Raw genomic sequence first — 21,255 nt, 5'->3', positions numbered from 1 at the left:
TAAAGGACCTAGGGTGTAATGAGTTTTGCAGGTAAAGAATTATAACTGTAATTATTGAAGTTAAAGACTATCAGTTGCAATCTAATACAAACATAAAGGACGAAAAGTGTAATTTACCCTTTTTTTTTACCAATGATCCTAAAAAAAGTCAAGTTTTCTAAAAAAAATTGTTGATTTACACAACCGTAAAAAACCCTTACATTGGGTGTAAATGCAGATGTCAGCAGCTTGTTACAACAGCGTAAAAAGGCTGAAAATGCTACTTGGAATTTTTTTTTTACAACTGTGTTTGTAACATTTTCATCTACGTATGCGCAAAAAATTGTGGTAAAACTCGCACGAGAAGTCGGAGTTATATTAGTTCTCACAACTCAAGTGAGTTTTTTTCTTGATATATATATATATATATATATATATATATATATAGGCTAAAGATAAAAAGAAAACCACTTTTATTGAGAAAACCCGGGAAACTCTAAGCTCCCGACTTTTTTTTTTTGAAAAAATTAACACACGTAATATACATGTTTTTAAGAGTTTTGGGCAAAAAAAAATCGAAAAAGCGCCGAGTAGATATTTAAAAAAAAAAATAAACAAGTTTTGGTGTAACATATGTTACATTTGCTGAACATATGTTACACCAAAACTTGTTTATTTTTTTTAAAATATCTACTCGGCGCTTTTTCGATATTACGTGTGGTAATTTTTTCAAAAAAAAAAAGTCGGGAGCTTTGAGTTTCCCGGGTTTTCTCAATAAAAGTGGTTTTCTATATATCCTTACCCTATATATATATATATATATATATATATATATATATATATATATATATATATATATATATTAGGAGTTGGGTGGAAAGTGGGTTTTTTCTAGAAAGTCTAGGAAGCAATCAGAATGCGACATGTGGCATTGAAGATTTTTAACTAGAAGGGCAATTGTGTACTTTCACATTCTATTTTTATTTTTGGAATTTATCTTCATTAACTAACTATCCATGTCCACATTTTGTAACCGTTTTTCTCCATGATTTTCTGAATAATTTGTTTTCGAAATCTAAACCAATCGCATATTCCATTGTTCAGAAGATTACTAGAAATTATCAGCATGTTCTTGGTGCTGTGTTTTAACAGTTTACAGGGCTAAAGTCAAATTTTTTATAGATCCCACAATATGAAGATGGTAAAACACAGGGTATGAATCTGCTTGCTGTTAAAACACAACTGTATGAATCTGAATGCTAAAACACAACTGTATGAATCTGAATGCTAAAACACAACGGTATGAATCTGCTTGCTGTTAAAACACAACTGTATGAATCTAAATGCTAAAACACAACTGTATGAATCTGCTTGCTGTTAAAACACAATTGTATGAATCTGAATGCTAAAACACAACTGTAATGAATCTGCTTGTTGTTAACACACAACTGTATGAATCTGCTTGCTGTTAAAACACAACTGTATGAATCTGAATGCTAAAACACAACTGTATGAATCTGCTTGCTGTTAAAACACAATTGTATGAATCTGCTTGCTGTTAAAACACAACTGTATGAATCTGCTTGCTGTTAAAACACAACTGTATGAATCTGAATGCTAAAACACAACTGTATGAATCTGCTTGTTGTTAAAACACAACTGTATGAATCTGAATGCTAAAACACAACTGTATGAATCTGCTTGCTGCTAAAACACAACTGTATTAATTTGCTTGCTGTTAAAACACATCGTCAAGAAAACGGAGATGATAAGAACAGTATTTGAATGGTGATGATGAACTCGGAGATGGTGGAGATGGAGAAGTGTTTTAATTTGATCTGGTGCTCTCCATCCTTTCTAAAGTTATCTTCTTCCATGATTGTAGTTATTTTTTGTAGGGATTGGGGTTTCGAAGATGGGTTTGGAAAGAGAGAGGGAAAATCGCGTGAAATTAGGGACTGGGTTTGACCGACGGTTATCTAATTGATTTAAAACACGATATATTGACAAAATTGCCCCTAGTCTTTTAAAACAATGAATTAAATAAACTAAAAAATTACAAGATTGCCATTGACTTCATCTTAACCATTAAACACACCCATTGGTTTCCGCAGGATCCCTACTCTCTCTCTCTCTCTCTCTATATATATATATATATATAAAGGAAGGTTAACGTACGTTACGGCTTAACGTACATCACGTACGACAGGTAATTACGCACGTTCATTTTAAAATCACGTATGTTATAACTCAAAAATCCAAAATCACGCATGTTGAAACATAATAATCATGCATATTGAAAACATTAATCACGCATGTTATATAAAAAATCACGCACGTTGTCGTACGTGAAGTACGTTAAGCTGTAATATACGATATACTTTTCCTATATATATATATATATTTGAACGGCTAAACTTACACACTATGGAGATTGAACGCCTGACCTCCTACTACCCTAAACTTCATCTAACTCACTAACATCACTGGACAATTCCCAAGTGGATAGATTTGTATGTATTTAATTTTTCCAAGTTGTGAAATATATAATATTAGGGGTAGGATCAAATAAAAAGTTTATTTGCCTAAGTAGGATGAGAATAAATCTTAACATTTCATTTTTCAAATCAATAGTTAAGATGAAAATGTAGGAAAAAAGAGAAGTGCAAAGTATCTTTAGAAAATCTTATTTATTGATTTTTCTCTCTCCACATGCAATGTGTATGCATATTTCACCCCCATTTTTTAAACGTTGATAACTTTTTTATACGATATTATTTTTTCATAAAAAATCACCATAAATCGAGCATTTTTTATCTTTAATTTGAGTATCCTATTGCTGGGTTATATAGGGTGGGAGTTGGCTACAAAGTCTATTTTTCCTACAAAGTGTAAAAAGTCATAAAACACAACAACTTCAGTCATAAAACACACTTAAAACCCACAAATAACAAAGTGAAGATTACTAAAACGCTATATTTGAGTTTTTTGTTGTGTTTTGGATGATAAGGCTTTGATTACCGAATGACTAACATTAGTGCGTTTTATGTTGATTATCATGTTGTGTTTTATATTCATAGTTCTACAATGATGTGTTTGAAGTTTTTATGGAATGTTAGAGTTTGGATATTGTGTTTTAGTGATCTTCACTCTCTTATTTGTGGGTTTTGGGGTGTGTTTTACGGCTGAAATTGTGATGTTTTATGATTTTGTACACTTTGTAGGAAAAATGGACTTTGTAGCCGAACCCCAGCCCTCCTATTGCTATATAAAATATAATAACTAAAAACCCAAAAAAATGTGTTGTATTTATATTTTGTATATCATTTTTTGTGCTGGATTTTTGTACTAAAATTTTGTGCTAAATTTTGTGTTGAAATTTTTTGTTTTAAATTTTTTTTCCTGAATTTTTTGTGCTGGATTATTTGTGGCAAATTTTTTTGTGCTTAATTTTTTGTGATATATTTTTTTGTACTGTATAATTTTGTTGTATTTTTGAGAAAACAAAAGGGGTATCACATGTCATCTTCGCACTCTTATTTATAAAGATTAAAATGTTTTAGTACAAAAATATCTTTTTTTTCTACTTACAAAGAGTGATACATGTCATTATCACAATTCTATTTAGGCAAAACTCACCTTTTAGTGTATCCTTTCTTTATAATAGTATTCTAGTTAATATATATATATACACACACATATATTACATTATATTATAAGATAACAACAATGATTCCTTTCATCCATTCATAGTATCACTTATGACTGGGATTCTGTCTTATACGAATACAAATCCTTTTACATTGAAGGTTTATAAATTGCCTGCTCTAGTAGAGACACAAGCGCAAAACTATCAAACAACAAATCCCTTTAATATATCCTTTCACCATGAAGACGACGGGGGTCATCTCTCCGGCCACCACCTTCCACCACCACTCTTTTCTTGCAGCCACTTCTCATCATTGTCTTCCTCCGTCCACCACCAGTAATCCTCTCTCTCTCTCTCTCTCTCTCACTTGCATCAAATATATGTTTGTATGTATGTATGCATATGAATACAAATGAATGTTGATTGAAACCGCTTACTTTTGTCCTATTGTTAACTCAGATGAATGTCGAGTTTCTGTAAAGTATTAATATATGTATATATATGATTAAAAAATGATAAAGAAGAAACAAGAAAACATGGACAGGCTTGTTTGATCTAGAGAGAAAAAAAAACAACTTTATAATCGTTATCTTTCTGAAATGTATGTGGAATCTCCCTATGCGCATGTGTTGGATTCCACTGTTGAAATGAAGCAGAAAATACATACAATAATCATCATTTGTTAACTTTATTCCTTTCTACTTTGATTTCAATCACTTGATGTTATTGTTATAAGTAATTGAATCTAATTAATCTCTAATTATTGCTATCGTATTGCAGGAAGTGTACTTAAAAACAATAATTTCCAATGCAAAGCCGTATCAAAGTCGCATACACAAGGTATATACATTCATCCTCCGAAACATAGAGCTTGTTTAATTCAAAATCACATAAACAGTTATACATTTATATAATAATAGTTATATAATCGCATCTCTCTCACAACTTATTATTATATTCTATGCATTATATTATATTACGTTAATTATATGATTTTTACACATTTTTAATTAAAATGTTATTATATTCTATGCACTATATATACTACGTTAATTATATGCTTTTTACACATTTATTGAATTGGAAAGTGGTCATAATAGTGATTTTAATATTTTAATAATATATAAGTTTTGATAATATTTTAAACATTATATACTATATAGTTTATTATTATATATACTTTTAACCTTAAATATATTTTGATTTTAACTTAAATGATTTCTTTTTTTTTAATATTATTGATACCGTTCAAACAACATCAGTATCAGTACCGTATTACAACGGTATAGTGGTTTTTTTTTATAAAATAATGTCAATTACCTTTTTCGTTTTTTATTAATATATAATGCTTTATAAAATTCAAAATATGTTATGTATTCAATAAAAGTTCTATTCGAACATGTCAAATATTGTTGAGTTTTTTATCTTCACAAACCGAATAAATACCGACAAACAACACTGACACATGTTCCATATTCATTTTATGGTTTTCTCGACGTTACTGTATCAAATTTGTTAAACATAGAGTTGTATTCAATATCATGTATTTTTTGGTATTGTAACCTATAGCGAGTGCCGGTACTGACCGAACAACACCGATTCTGGTACGAATATCCGTTTTTATAGTTTTTAATCAATGTAAAACATGTGTCGATTGTTGTGTCGATATCCTACTGTAATGAACCGAATCAATACTGTCTGAAAGCCCGCCGCAAAGCGCGAGAGAATCCAAGTAGTTTTTAATTAAAATGGGTTCAAAAGAAAATTATTGATAATAATTGTCGGAAGAACCCAATAATAATTGATTTTCTCATTTATCATATGAGATTCTAGAAATTAATTAAGAATAGTTACTCCACTAACCAATTTACATTTTTTACACATTTTAGTACAAACTGGTTCTAAAAGTCAAGAAAAACTATTGATAATAATTGTTGGAAGAACCCATGAGTAATAATTGATTTTTTCATTTATTTATGAGATTTTAGATATTAATTTAGTTAAAAACTATTACTAATTTACTATATTACTCATAATTGAAATTGATTTTGTCATTTATTATATGAGATTTTAGGTATTAATTTAATTAAAAACAATTACTAATTTACTATATTACTCAAATGTGTGCGTTTATTCAAGAAGGCCCCATATATAAAATATTTTCTAGCTCACTTGGGAATACCAATTAAAAAAAAAGATATTTTCTATATTAGTGGTGCATGTTTACCTGTTAAAAAAAAGATAATTATATTTTCTAATCGTCTAACTATAATATTTCTCGAAATACCAATTTTAAAACAACAAAATAAGTTTACAACTCAGGGGGCCCACAATCTCACCAAATCTCCTTCGAAGGTGATAAACAATACAAATACTTTCTCGAAATACCAATTTTAAAACAACAAAACAAGTTTACAACTAAGTGGGCCCACAATCTCACCAAATCTCCTTCGAAGGTAATAAACAATACAATCAATGCTAAAAACACCAATAATTAAATACTAAAAAGACAATATCTGTGTGGGTTGGTGCAGAATACAGTGATATACTTCACAAGAACGGGGGGCCGTTAATCAACTGGAACGATGACAACGTGGGAGATCACTTCGACACAAATAAGGTTGCTATTTGATTTTACTTTTAATTAAAGTGTTACTATACATTTTGTATTTACTAACATTGATTATTACCTTGGGACATTATGCATCACGATGTCAAAAGATTTTGCATCCGAATGGCGAGATTAAACAGTTTATCGAGACAATTAAAGCGATGTTGGGTTCAATGAATGATGGAGAGATAAGTGTGTCGGCTTATGATACGGCTTGGGTTGCACTAGTGAAAGATGTTAATGGCGGTGGTTCCCCGCAGTTTCCATCAAGTTTGGAGTGGATCGCAAACAATCAACTGCCTGATGGGTCTTGGGGGGACAGTGTGTTGTTTTTGGCTCATGATAGGATTATTAATACGCTGGCTTGCGTAATCGCGCTAACTTCTTGGAACGTTCATCCTAGTAAATGTGAAAAAGGTAAATCTTCGTTACAAAATGTTGTTAACATGTACATCTTTATATGTGTACGTCACTTGACTATTTATGCATCACACATAAAAACTATATATGGTGATGTTGTGTCACTACAAAGGATATAGTGATAAAAAGAGGTGTCATGTCACCTTTTAGGTTGCTATGTTGACAATAAGTCACTAAAAACCATGCTTGTAGAACTCGTTAGGCACTAGTCGGCCGGTGAGGTGGGGACTAGCTATTAATCGGGATTAATCGTGATTAGTCGAGATTAATCGGATCGGACTTTTAATGTATACTTTTAAGTTTTATACATATATACACATATTTTTATACGTAATTTTTCTAAGTAGACAAGTTTTGACAGGAATATGGCAAGTACTAGTCGCCGATTAATCGTGATTTTTACAACACTGCTGAAAACTGATGGTTTCTACATAAAATAGTCACTAATGCTTGTCGTTGTACACTCAGGGGTGAAATTTCTTAAAGAAAACATATGTAAACTTGAAGACGAGAATGAGGAACATATGCCGATTGGTTTTGAAGTAGCACTCCCTTCGCTTTTAGACATCGCAAGAAAGCTAAAAATCGAAGTCCCGGAGGATACTCCTGCCTTGAAAGAAATCTATGCGCAACGAAACCTAAAGCTCACAAAGTAAGTACTTTTACGCGCTTTCTTTTAAGCGATAGACACAAATTAGGTTGCTTTCATGGGCCATGACACGAAAGTTAACATATTTGTGACACTTTTTTTTCTTTTTTTGTGACGAAAAGGATACCTATGGAAGTAGTGCACAAAGTGCCCACAACTTTACTTCATAGTTTGGAAGGAATGCCAGATTTAGAGTGGGAAAAACTTCTAAAATTGCAAAGTAAAGATGGGTCATTTCTTTTTTCTCCATCATCTACTGCTTTTGCACTCATGAATACAAAAGATGAAAAGTGTCTTCAATATCTAACAAATATTGTTACCAAATTCAACGGTGGAGGTATGTTTAATTAGTGGTTTATAGAGTTCAACCTTTTGTAGTTCTTGAAAAGGGAAAGTTTGTAATTATGCAATTTTTATAAAGTTATTGTGTTTTGATCATTTTGTAGTTCCAAATGTCTACCCGGTGGATCTTTTCGAGCATATTTGGGTAGTTGATCGGCTTCAACGACTTGGTATTTCTCGTTATTTTGAGTCCGAGATCAAGGATTGTGTTGAATATATCTATAAGTATTGGACAACGAATGGGATTTGTTGGGCGAAAAACTCTAGTGTACAAGATATTGATGATACCGCGATGGGATTTAGGGTGTTAAGAATGCATGGTTATGAAGTTACTCCAGGTTGGTTCTAATGTTTTAGTACATCACTACAAATCAACAAATCAAATGACTTTTACATGAGTGACCACACATGAACAACGAAATTTACTGACCAATATCTGACGACAGATAACAGACGAATATATATGATCAATGACGACAATTATAAATTAATTAACTATTTATATTTGTGGATTTCTTTATTCGTTGGTGATCACCAATGGATTACCGAGGCCAGTAAAATATTTACTATTTCGTTTTTCTTGGGATTTTGTATGATCCAATGATAATTCGTCGGTAATCACCTATGGATTTTTCGTTAGTGAAATTATGTTTTCTACTAACGCACTATACATTATCTTTAGGGACGGAATCAAACTAACAAACGCCTTTTGTGACAGATGTATTTCGACAATTTGAGAAAGATGGTAGATTTGTATGCTTTGCTGGCCAGTCAACACAAGCCGTTACCGGGATGTTCAATTTGTATAGGGCTTCTCAAGTACTCTACCCCGGAGAAAAAATTCTTGAAGATGCCAAGAAGTTTTCATATGATTATTTGAAGGAAAAACAGTCTGTAAACGAGCTACTTGATAAATGGATCATCGCGAAAGACTTGCCCGGCGAGGTATGCAAATATTATTGAGAAATTTTCACAAACTACTATTTGTGACAAGTATTTCTACAAACTTAATTATATGCTAACTCAATGGAATGTAAATCAACAGGTTGGATACGCGCTTAACATACCATGGTATGCAAGCTTACCTCGACTCGAGACTAGATTTTACTTAGAGCACTATGGGGGCGAGGATGATGTTTGGATCGGGAAGACCTTATACAGGTATTACTCGATTCGAGTTTGTGTAGTTGTACATAAAACTTAATAGGAAACCAATGTTTTTAGGGGTAAAAATATAGAGGAAAATTATGATGATAAACAAATGTTTTTTTTTTTTGCCAACATTTTTTCTCTCAAATCTATACTAGTATATAATACATTTACCCCCTTAATGGTTTTGGTTGTGTATAAAAAAGAGTGAGCTGTAATTTACGATAAACTCTAGTTTATTTTGAAAACTCAGCTCGTATATAAAAAAAAAAAAAAAAAAAAAAAACTCAAAAAAAAGTAGGTGGTATATCAAACCAAGTTTATTCTCCATATGCTAATTTATTGTTTTGGTTGTCTCTTAGCTAAACATAAGTGGCCATCATTGTCTTTTTAAATTATTAAATAATCTAGAAAATGATGTTAATTTTTTTCTTTTAATAAAAAATGATTTTTAATCTTAGGAAATATATACAAACCAGCAGTGAAACTAGAAGAAAATGTTAAAGATATCCTAAAAGAAATTACCGTACATTCATAAAACGGAGAAAAACAATGTTACCGTATACTCAAAGTTAATTTGAATTTCGCCAAAAATATTAAGAGGTATCCCAAACACGCCCTGAGCCCTTAACAGATTCGCCCTAAAACAAACAACAAAAGAACCACCTAAGCAAGTTACTAAAGGATAACAATACAAACACCAATGTCCAAAGAAAAGCAGAAGACACCAAAAAAAAAAAAAAAGAAAAAAAAAAAGAAATTAAACAAAAGATAATCCATTAAATTTGCTTGACCTTTCCATTTTAATTTTTTTTCCTTTTAATAAAAAACTGATTTTTTTTAGTTAGTAATGATTTTTTTGTGTTGTATAATCATACTGTAAAAAATGCTTTTTGGTTACTATTTATTTAATGCTTTTGAATTAAACCACCCTATGTTTTAGATAGGTGGTGTATGAGATAGGATTTGTTTTTATCATAAAATAACTAAAACAAAATTAACTAATGCAGGATGGATTACGTGAGCAATACAAAGTACCTTGAAATGGCTAAATTGGACTACAATAACTGTCTAGCCATGCATCAGCTCGAATGGAACACTATTCAGCGGTAAGTTTGCTGTTTTTGGTACATAATGGTTTAAACCAATGGAACCTAATTAATTTTTATGTATGCAGATGGTATGTGGATTCTGGTATCGAAAAGTTTGGGACTAGCAATATTACAAGCCTCTTAGTCTCATATTACCTGGCTGCAGCCAGCATATTCGAGCCAGAAAGGTCCGCTGAGCGAATTGCGTGGACAAAAACCGCCATGTTAGTCGACACCATCTCCTCATTTTTCGACTCGCCACAGCTCTCAAATGAGGACAGAACAGCTTTTGTTAACGAATTTAGAAACAGATCGTCTTTCAAACAACATTTCAAGTAAGTTCTTTTCTTTTTAAAACCGTTTCTTGTCAATTTAGTGGTCACAAAGTTTTTCAATAGTGTTTGCTTTGTTTGGTTACACAGAAATGAACCATGGTATGAGGTTATGGTTGCACTACAAAAAAATCTATATGAACTTGCTTTGGACGCACTCATGGCTCATAGTCAAGACATCCACCCACAACTCCACCATGCTGTAAGCTCGATATATCCCTTATACGGCTCTTGTGACAAGCCATATGTTGTTGCTATAACGACACTAACAATCGTGTTTTTTTTTGTTGTTTGGACTTAGTGGGAGATGTGGTTGACGAGGTGGCACGATGGAGTAGAGGTGACAGGAGAAGCGGAGTTGATGGTGCAAACGATAAACATGACTGCTGGCCGATGGGTATCGAAAGAGCTCATAACTCATCCTCAATATCAACGTCTCTCATCAATCACTAATAACATGTGTCATGAATTATCTAAGATCCATAAGGTCAACACATTTTTCTCTACTAGATTTGAATGGAATTAAGTATCTTTCATTATTCACTTTGATGATTAATAAATCTTTCTACCTGGCAGGAGAACCACACCACATGTGACAATGGGACTATAAGTTACCCTATAATAGATTCCGAAATGCAAGAGCTGGTGCGACTTGTATTGCGCGACTCACCAGATGGTCTTGATCAGGATCTGAAGCAGACGTTCCTAACGGTCGCAAAAACCTTCTACTACAAGGTGTACTTCGACCCAAAGACCATTAATGCCCATATCTCCAAAGTATTGTTTGACATTGTAATTTGACAGAGACAGCATTGATAAATCCCATATTTACTAGCATAATAAAAGAAATAAAGTTTGGGAAATACTATCAGGAAATTTATGCTACAAAACTGGTTGTTTGTGACTGTGAATGCGTTTTTAAATCCTTGTAAATTATTGTGTTATGAATTTACATCGAGATAGATAATATACGGGCAACAAGTGTCGCAACCCCCGACCCCTGCCTCTGGAGGCAGGCGGCCACGGCCTACTCAGAGATGGTAATATCGGTGTTTATCATTATTTGGCAGCAGAAATTTCATCAGGACCGTAGTTAGGAAATATTTTATCAGAGTAAAACACTACATTTTACAATAATAAATATATTGGGATAAGACCCAAGTTTTCGTTACAAACAGGTTTATAGGGATAAGCCCTATTTTATTGAAATGAAACATCTTCTTTATTTAGGTAACTGATGAAACAATGGTTAACCGGGCAGGGTTAACTCACTGATCTCGTCAAGAAGGGTTAATCCCTTCCTCTCGAGGATCGCTGGCTGGATCACCGGTGGGTTGATCTCCTGCACAAGGAAACAAACCGTGACTCGTAACAAGGAGGATGGGGTGGGGGGTGCTCCTTGTTACCACTCTCCGGCGTGAGAATCAGTAATCTGCTTGGGAAGCAAAGTATGATAGTAGTAGTAGTGAGAGAGTTGTGAAGAGATACCTCAAACCTGGTTTGGGGTTGGTATTTATAGCCGAGGAGTGAAGGAGGAGGATGATGGACAGACTGACGACGTGCTGCACCTTTGCAGGTGTGTCAGGCTTGTCGGGTGTGGAGGTTACGCCACGTCAGTCTGTTACTTACGTAGCCCTGACAGATGACTGTCATCGGTGCTACTTGCACTGTGGTGTCAGTCCCACTTGTTGGGCGTATAGGATGCGGTGCGAGCCGCATCGCTGCCTGCGGTAACATCTGATGTTACCGCGTCCCTTGCTTGTGATCAAGAAATACGTGAGACACGGTGCCAGCCGCATCGTCGCCTGTGGTGACTGTCGTAGCTTCCTTGTATTGATAGAAGTGTTCACTGGACGCGGTGCCAGGCCGCATCGCTGTGAATACTTCCGTTTTCATACACCAGATGTGATGCTATGCCGCATCACCCTACCGTTCTCATATTCCAGGTAAGTCCTCCTCCATCACTGGACAGATTGGATTCAACTACTGTGTCGATGCGTTCCCACACAGACATAAGTAGGTTCTTAGCTAGTGGGGGTTTTGATAAGGGTAATGGTCACTCGCGGTCGATGCTGTCGTGAGATCTGGGACCATACCCCTTCAAGTCCCCCCAGTCTAGTGTTGCTGCCATATGCAAGTTGCATGTGGGAGGAGTACTGGACTATGGTGTCTAGAAGGTAGTTTGGAGTCTGGAGAAGATCCTAGACCAAGTGAATGGTCTTTGCTCTTTGTAAATCAAGCTGGAGGTCTGGAAGAGTCATTTGATGCCTCTTCCGTACCGGTGAGAATGATTCGTCTGATGCGAAATTCTCAGCCTCGGGTTGGGTGCCACCTGTTGGTGTGTCGAACCAACCTGAGACCTTGCTGGGCGTATGCACAAACTTCGAACCAATCTCTGAGATGGTGGTTGAAGGTGTGCACAAACTTCGAACCAACCTTTGAAGTGGTGAACGAAGAAGAGAGTTTTCTGATGTCATGATTGGAAATCAAATGATGATCCCTTTTGTGGGGTGTTCATGTTCTTCCAATTAGCTCTCTAGTAACTGCACGTCCTTTGCGGTTACCTCGTTGCTTGACATTGTTGGCCACGGTTGTGGGAACAACATTGAGTACTTGCGTCATTGTTGGCCATGTTTGGTCGAACAATGTGATTCTGGATAATGGTCAAATAAACATGGTCATAGGCATTGTAATGCCCACCATTGTTTATTCTATCCATTTTACAAGTAGGGTAACAAAGTCATAAGCAGACTTGTTACCGCTTCTTCGATTGCTTGTTGTTCGACAAGATCTCGTATGATCATTAGGGATCTCGTCCGCATCTCTTCCTTAGGCACCTTCCTTCACGCTCCAATACCGAGGAGTTTTCCTTGAAGTAGTTTCGTTCCTCGATGTGAAGACTTAGTTGTGGCTCTTCCGTAGCAACCGTTTGCGGAAGCTATGGTTGTGTCCGCAGCGACTCATGAGTGTCTGCGGTTTTGTCACCCCATATTCGCTTGAAACGGGTGTGTTGCTCGGATGTGGCTCTTGAAGGATCAGGAGTCAGGGTTGCTGATGTGCGTACGCGTACATTCCCTTCCTTCTTCTCGTTAAAGAAGTTGTTTATGCACCCTCTGTGGTTGTGAACCGGACAGGAGGGATTTGAAGCTTGAAGAGAATGAAGGCAATGCGGTTTACCTGTTTCTAAGATACGGTTCAGTCCAAAGAACAACGCTGGTTCTGAGTATCTGACACACCTGTACGGGCTCGTGTGTCATATTCCACGTGTGCTCGTGGGTATGTGCGGACATGTTTATACCCCTTAACCATGGAAAGATATAATTTTTTGGCTATTTTATGGGGTATGTAAAAAAAACGACATGCGGTATGGGTTATGGTACGGTATACCAGAAAAACCGCATGCCGCTTATAATTTGGATAATGTAGTCGCTTTTTGTTGCATACGTGGCTGATCACACGTGTGAGTTGGTGGAAGTTGGTGAGATCATTCTGGCATGTGCTGAAATGAAAGGACATTTGCACTGCCCGAGGCATTAAATGCACTGTAGCAAGGAGTGTAAAGGTCTCTCTTGTCAGGCGCGTGGGCGGCCACGCGCGCGTGGTAACCGTCAGCGGAAACGACGCTTGACACGTGGTGTCGCGTAATTCGCTCTTTCTGAACGTGATGATTCAGTTTCTCCCTCCGCATTAATTGCGATGGGTATATAAGGGGAAACCGTTCGTGGTTTCCCCTCACTTATTCGAAATTTCAAAAATTTCCCGGTGAGAGAAAGAAAGTTACTTTGTCTTCTCCGATCAATTGTTTGAAGTTTCCGGTGAGGTTTTTTGAGTTTTTCGAACTCATTTTGTTTCTCTGTCTTCTTTCCTACATTCTGTTAATGGCTGAACCATCGGATGTTCACCATGCTGAGGGTGAAAACCCTGAATCCCCGCCGCCGGTGGCGGCGGAAGAAGAGGAAGGGGGGGCTCCCGGTGGTGGTTTACCGGTGCTAAAGTGGCCAAGGTCGTCGTTTAATCGTCTGATCCTTGACGTCCAGATGCCCTCGGAATATGGGGCCCTTTATCCATCGGAGGGTGACACCGGTGCCGATGCTCCGGCCGGTTACATCACTATGTGGGCAGATTTTTTTGGTGACTGTAATCTCCGGTTACATTTGACTGTTTCCGTTGTTGAGGTTTTGGAGTGGTACAAGATCCACATTTCCAAACTGAGTCCGTTTGGTATGATCCGGACTCGAAATTTTGAATCAACTTTTCGTGCTCTTGGCATAGAGCCTTCTGTTGGAGATTTCCGACGTTTTTATCAAATGACGGTATCCTTGGGGTTCTTTTCATTCCGGCAACGGGATGGTAGCCCCAAACTGATGACTCCTCCCAAGGGTATCACGAAGTGGAAAATGAAGTTCTTTTATATCAAGGCTGCTGCAGTTGTTGCGAATATGACGTTTCGGAATGTGACCGAGACGATCATAACGGAAACCATTGCAGTCCCTAGTGTAAAGACGGTGGAGTGGTTTCCGCAGTTGCAGACCATTGAGTGGGTGAAGCTGAACAACACACAGCTGTGGGTGTTGCGTATGATGCTGACAAGGATGAACAAGAAGTCAAGGCCCGTGGTGCGGGAGAAAAGTGGTGGTATGTACTTTTCTTTTGTTCGATTTTCCTTATTCCCTTATGCGTTACTGACTTGCAAGTTTGCTATCAGAGGATGCTGCCCTATGGAGGATGTTTGCTCCGGATTTCGAGGGCAAGGTTGAAACAGTTGCTTGTGCGGATGATGAGGATGGGTTTAATGTCATCATCCGAGATAGCTTCCGGGTGCTTACTGAGGCCGCGTTGGCAGTTGAATTGCCGCGAGGCAAAGGTATATTAGGGATTCTCTTTACTTGTGATAACGAAAATGGTTTCACCGACTCACCTTTTGGATGGTTTCCATGCAGGTGATCTTGGGGCCTTAGGGGATCCTGACGCGAAGGGTGTGCCCAAGAAACAGGTGGTGAAAGGCGTGCGTTTTCGCCAGAAGAAAATACCAGAGGTTACTGTTGTGCCTCATCTGGTGCCGCAGGCGGCAGGTATCTCTCGCTCTTCTTTCCGTAGATACATGGATTACGTGATAGTATCTGACACCCTTGAGGGTTTGGGTGCAGCTGCGGGTGTAACCGCTGCGGGTTCGCAGTCTGCCGGTGGGAAGAGGCAAGTAAAGGAGACGGCCGCTGGTGCCGGTGAACCGAAACGTCGGAGGTTGCAGTCTAAGAGGGCTGGTCCGACACCAAAGAAACCTGCGGTTACTGTTGGTAAGTGTTTTATAGCTTGTCTTATGTGTTATGCACAACTTGTTTTTTGATAGCTATTGACTTTGTTTTGCAGAGCTTCAAGATAAAGATTTTTCTATCTTTGATGCTCCTTCGTCTCCCCTGCATACCACGGGTGCGGGTGCGGGGGTGTCTAAGGAACCTTCGGCGCCTTTTGTCAAGGTGGTGCCTGATCTAACCGTGCAAGCGGAGAGTACTGCGGAGAAGGTCGCGGCCTAGATTTTCGATACCGTTGATTCTTCCAACAATCTGATCTCTCCAAATGAGGGTGATAATTTGGATCTACGGTTTTCTGATTCTGGGAAGCAAAAGTCTGATGCAGAGCCGCAGAAAACTGATGAGCCGCAGAAATCTTCTGCTGGTGAGAAGGTTACCGGTTCATCTTCCGGTGGTGCGGGTTATGATGGGCCTCCGATTCAGCCTGTGGAGTCTGAATTGGAGTACTATTACCGCACCTATACCCAGGGTCGAAGTACAGTTTATCACCGACCTCCCTGGACTGTTATGCAGGGGGATGATATTTCCAACGATCCCTCCGCGTGCAAGGAGATTCTGGGTGGTCTGGGCACCCCATTTGAAGTTGAACGTGCCCGTTCTGCACCCCATGAGCTGCGCATCAACCAACTTTCTCCCATGCTAGTAGGAAGTTCTATAGTGGCGAACGCCATTTTGGAAGATTACAAGGCGTTAGGCCGCAGGGAGGAGGAAGCTGCTCGCTTGCGGGCCGAAGTAGAAGAGTTGGTCAAGGCTGCTCGTGCGGGTGCGGAGCAGCTTGAGAGGGATAGGGCTGCTTTTGAGAAGCATAAACAGACAGCAGAGTGGGCTGCAACTGCTGAGTTAAAACAGGTTCGTACTCTTGCCAAGTTACTTTCTGAAGAGCGCAAGAGTTGGCAAGAAACTCTTTCTAGTGAGCGTAAGTCGTGGAAAGAATCTTGGGCCAAGGTGAATGAATCACTGTTTCGTGTTTGTCAGGAGTTGACGAATGCCAAAGCAGCGAACGCTGTTTTGGGCAAGGAGAAGGCTGCGGCTGAGGTGATTGCGGTTAAAGCGCAGCAGGCGGAGGCCCGGGCTGTAAAGGCACTTGAAGAGGCCAAAGAAGCAGGGGCTCGTGCTGCAAAGGCCCTTGAAGAGGCTAAAGAGAGGGAAAGCCATGCTTCGAAGGCTCTTCAAGAGGCGAATGCCGAGCAGACCCGTTTGAAGCAGGTTGTTAGCAGCCTTCAGGTATGATTTGTTTTTCCTGTTTTGTTTTTCCTCTTGTCCTTTGAAAATGTTTACTGATTTCATGTAAACTATTTCTTGGTTTTGAAAGGCTGAGGTTCAGACCCGCGAGGGTAAGCTCGCGGATATCACTGCCCGCGTGACGGTAGCGGAAGAGCGGGCAAATGCAGCTGTCGAGGCCAGGGATGCCTTGACGTCTTCGTTTAACCAGCTTGAGGCTGATCGTGAGTGGATGCGGTGTCACGGCATTGCACGTGTAAGTACTCCATGCCTTTGTGTTTGCATTAGCATGTGAGTCTTATCATTCTTTTATTGCAGATTGTTCAGGCTATCATGGATGCACCTGAAACCGCAACTGGTTTGGACTTGGTCAAGGAACGTGCCCGCGATGCCGGTTTTAAAGCTGGTTACAGCCGCTGTATCGGTCACATAAACGTCATGTCTGAAGGCGGTTATACTGAAGAGCGATCCGGGTTTCGTGACGTGGACACCGAAGCGCGCCTTAACGCGGTTGTTGTCTCCTTTTATGATACGTCCCTCTCTTGCGTGGAGAAGTTGGACGAATGTTTAGAGGCTGCGGATTACGTAGACCGGTTGCGGATGCTGTATGCCGATGAAGAAGAGGAGAATCCTGCTGGTGGCGGCCAAGATGGCGCGGGTACCAGTGGTTCAAAATAGGGTTTAGGTTGGCCTGTGTGCCCCTTTTTTGTTTTCCTCTTGTATATGTTAGAAACTTCATGTAAACCCGTTGTGCACCGCGTGGGTGCCTGAATTTTTTGAATATAAAGTTTAACTGCTGCTCAATTTATACAAGTGTTTTTACTTCTTGCATGTTTGAACGTATGTGTGCGGAACTCTACCCATTGTGAATGGGGTTGAGTATACTCTATACCTTTGTCGTATAAGTATGCGTCAATTCCGTCATTTGCCCCATTAGGGTTTTAGAATTGTGTAAGTTTTGTAAAAACTTGTATATCCGGAACTCTACCCATTTGTGAATGGGGTCAAGTATACTCCATACCTTTGTCGTATGAGTACGCGTCAATTCCATTGTTTACCTTTTTAGGGTTTAGGAATTGTGTAAGTTTTGTAAAAACTTGTCTATCCGGCCGGATAGACACTTAATATTTTGCCTTTTGCTGGCCTATTACAATATTTGTGTGTGGTTGGCACTTTGTGTGGGTATCGCGAATGAAGATTTTGCCAATCTGTTTTTGCGGATACCGCAAAGTGGAACACGCATTTGTAATAGTAGTAACAAACAATATTGCATTGTATTGCTCGTTTATTTAATTGCAAATGGCCTGCGGCCCGATAGGTTACATGAAAATGTAAAAACATGGCTTACATGTAACAGCGTCTAAGCTGTTGTGCATTCCATGTACGTGCGATAGGTTCGCCTTCTAACGTTTGCAACTTGTACGCGCCTTTTCCCAAGACCTCATTGATGAGGTAGGGTCCTTCCCACTTGGGGGTAAGTTTTCCAGGGCGTTCAGCATTAGATGCTTCATTGTCACGGAGGACGTAGTCTCCCGGGTTGAAAGTACAAACGCGGACACGCGAGTTGTAGTACTTTTCCAGTTTGGATTTGTACTTAGCCTCATTGATGGCAGCGTTTTCACGCCTCTCTTCCAAGAAGTCTAAGTCAATCCTGCGTTCCATACTGTTGTCTATTTTTTCAATAGCCAACATTCTGGGTGAATGGAGGCCTACTTCCGCGGGGATCACCGCTTCTGAGCCATAAACTAGGCTGAAAGGTGTCTCCCCATTGCTCGTTTTTGGGCTTGTGCGGTGAGCCCATAGGATACTTGGGAGTTCATCGACCCAGCCACGCCTGGCTGTTCCCAACCTTGCTTTGATGCCTTCGACTAGACTTTTGTTAATACTCTCAACTTGGCCGTTTCCTTGGGGATGTGCCACGGATGAGAATATATGTTCAATGTGTAGTTCTTCTAGCCATTTTTGAAATTCGTCGGCAGCAAAGTTGGTGCCGTTATCGGTAACGATGCACATTGGTAGACCGAAACGGCAGATAATGTGTTCCCATATGAATTTCCGTGTTATCATAGCAGTGGTTGAGGCGAGCGGTTTCGCCTCTACCCATTTTGTGAAGTAATCAACCGCTACTATGATAAATTTGACCGCGCCTGGTGCGTCTGGGAAGGGTCCGACCACGTCGATTGCCCACTTCTGAAAGGGCCAGGCGGTGGTGACCGGGACCAAGTTGTTCTTGGGGCGCAATGTTTTTGGAGCGTGTCGCTGACAGTTAACACATTTCCGCAACTCTTTGACGGCGTCCAGGTGCATGCCGGGCCAGTAGTACCCAGCATTCATGATTTTGGCCACTACCATGCGTGGTCCTGCGTGTATGCCGCACATACCCTCGTGTATCTCTCTGATGAGGTATGTGGCATCCTGGGGGTTGACGCATCGTAGGAGTGGCCCTAGGTATGATTTGCGGTATAAGATACCGTCTCCTATTTGATAATGGCATGCTTTGTATTGTAGCTTGCGTGCCTCTGACTTGCTTTCGGGAGTCACACCTGATTGCAAATATGCAATAATTGGTGTCATCCAAGATGTTGTGCCGTATTGGATGACGTTGACCTGGCGCAGGGGTACTGAAGGATTTTGTAGAATTTCGATGCGTATCTCCTTTGCCAGGTGTTGGAAGCTGGTGGATGCAAGTTATGAGAGTGCATCCGCGGATTTGTTTTCACTTCTGTTAATATGTCGGATATTAAATGAAGTGAACTTTGATGTTAGTTGCAGGGCTTGCTCGAGGTAGAGGATCATGATATCCCCCTTTGCGGCATAGTCGCCGCGTATCTGTCCTGCAACCAACAAAGAGTCGACGTGTGCTTCCAGATGTTGCACGCCGAGTTTGACAGCTAAACGTAGTCCTACCAGTAGGGCCTCATATTCGGCCTCGTTATTTGTGCTTTTGAAATCGAGGCGGATTGCATATGTAAGCTCTTGACCATCAGGGCTGACGAGTCGCAGACCTGCGCCTGCACCTTCCTCGTTGGAGGCACCATCGGTGAATAGTGCCCATGTTTCTGAGGAAGATGGTGTTGGTGCAGGGCTTTGTGCTTCTTCGCATTCTTGGATGCGATTCACCGGTACTTCGGCGGCGAAATCAGCTAAGATTTGGCCTTTAATCGCGGGGCGCGGTTTATAGTTCAGCGTGTGCGCGCCCAGCTCTATTGCCCATTTTGCTAACCTCCCAGAGATGTCAGGTTTGGATAGGATCGGGCCGATCCTGTAATTGGTTAGCACTGTGATGACATGATTTGCGAAGTAGCGTCGCAACCGTCGTGAAGCGTGCACCAATGCTAATACCAACTTCTCCATTATTGAATATCTCGTCTCTGGGTCGTTGAGCATCTTGCTGATGTAATAGATGGGTGTTTGAACCCCCTCCCGCTCCACTATCAATACCGCACCTATCGCGTTGTCCGCGACAGATAGGTATAATATGAGTGGCTCATCCTTGCGTGGTGCGGTTAAAGTTGGGAGTTGTATCAAACACTCCTTCATTTCTCGGAAAGCGTTCTCAGCCTCTGCGGTCCACTGGAATTGTTCTTTCTTTAAACAGTTCCGCAGGGTCTTGATGAAAGGGTAAGACTTAGCTGCATGGTTGGCTAAGAATCTGTTGAGTGCGGCTAGCCTGCCGGCCTGTCGCTGCATATCTTTCATTGTTGAAGGCGATGGCATGCGCTTGATCGCCTGAACTTTTTCCGGGTTTACCTTGAATCCATCTTTAGTCATGATGAACCCAAGGAATTTGCCTTCTTCCATTCCAAACGAGCATTTCCCTGGATTGAGCTTTATGTTAACGCTTCGCAGAGTCTGGAATGTTCTTTCGATATCTGTGAGCATGGTATCTTCCTCCATGCTCATGACGACTAGGTCGTCCATGTAGATTTCGACACTTTTGCTTATTTGCCCGCGGAAAGTGCCGTTCATCAGTTTTTGGTAGGTTGCGCCCGCGTTGCGCAACCCAAACGACATTTTTGTATAACAGTAATTCCCGGTAGGAGTGCGGAATGCCGTTTTATCTTCATCCTCGATTGCCATTTGTACCTGGTGGTAACCTTTGTAGCAATCGAGGAAACACTTCCACCTGAATGGTGCGAGATTATCGACCTTTTCGTCGATTTCTGGAAGTGCGTAACAATCCTTGGGACAGGCTTTGTTGAGGTCCTTGTAATCGACGCACATGCGCCAGCCCCCGGATGGTTTTTCTACCATGACTGGGTTAGATAACCAAGTCTGGTATTTAACTTCCCGCAGGATGCCTGCGGAGAGCAGTTCTTCGACCTTCACTTGCATCGCCTGGTTTTTAGCGGATCCGAGGTGGCGTTGGCCTTGGATCACCGGCTTGATACCTGGCAAGGTATTCAAGTGATGTTGCGCGATATCACGTGGGACCCCTATCATGTCTGCGGGTGTCCATGCGAAAATGTCTTGGTTCCTGAAGAGAAGCTGCTTCAGGTGCGC

General features: G+C 39.8%; 1 protein-coding gene across 1 annotated transcript; it reads left to right on the top strand.

The window, feature by feature from the left end:
• The first annotated feature begins 3,698 nt into the window (after window positions 1-3,698).
• On the top strand, window positions 3,699-11,126 carry LOC110884117 (ent-copalyl diphosphate synthase, chloroplastic). The gene is made up of 14 exons (XM_022131786.2): window positions 3,699-3,964; window positions 4,409-4,468; window positions 6,163-6,248; window positions 6,350-6,656; window positions 7,128-7,311; window positions 7,431-7,645; window positions 7,755-7,988; window positions 8,369-8,595; window positions 8,696-8,811; window positions 9,810-9,908; window positions 9,977-10,225; window positions 10,313-10,424; window positions 10,524-10,709; window positions 10,799-11,126. The coding sequence occupies exons 1-14, from the start codon at window positions 3,868-3,870 to the stop codon at window positions 11,021-11,023; spliced, it is 2,397 nt and encodes a 798-aa protein (XP_021987478.1). The 5' UTR covers window positions 3,699-3,867; the 3' UTR covers window positions 11,024-11,126.
• The last annotated feature ends 10,129 nt before the right edge of the window (window positions 11,127-21,255 follow it).

This window comes from Helianthus annuus, chromosome 10 (genome assembly GCF_002127325.2).
Source record: "Helianthus annuus cultivar XRQ/B chromosome 10, HanXRQr2.0-SUNRISE, whole genome shotgun sequence".
Taxonomy (NCBI): domain Eukaryota; kingdom Viridiplantae; phylum Streptophyta; class Magnoliopsida; order Asterales; family Asteraceae; genus Helianthus; species Helianthus annuus.
Note: the sequence above shows the minus strand (reverse complement) of the source record. Positions and strands in the feature narration are given on the sequence as shown.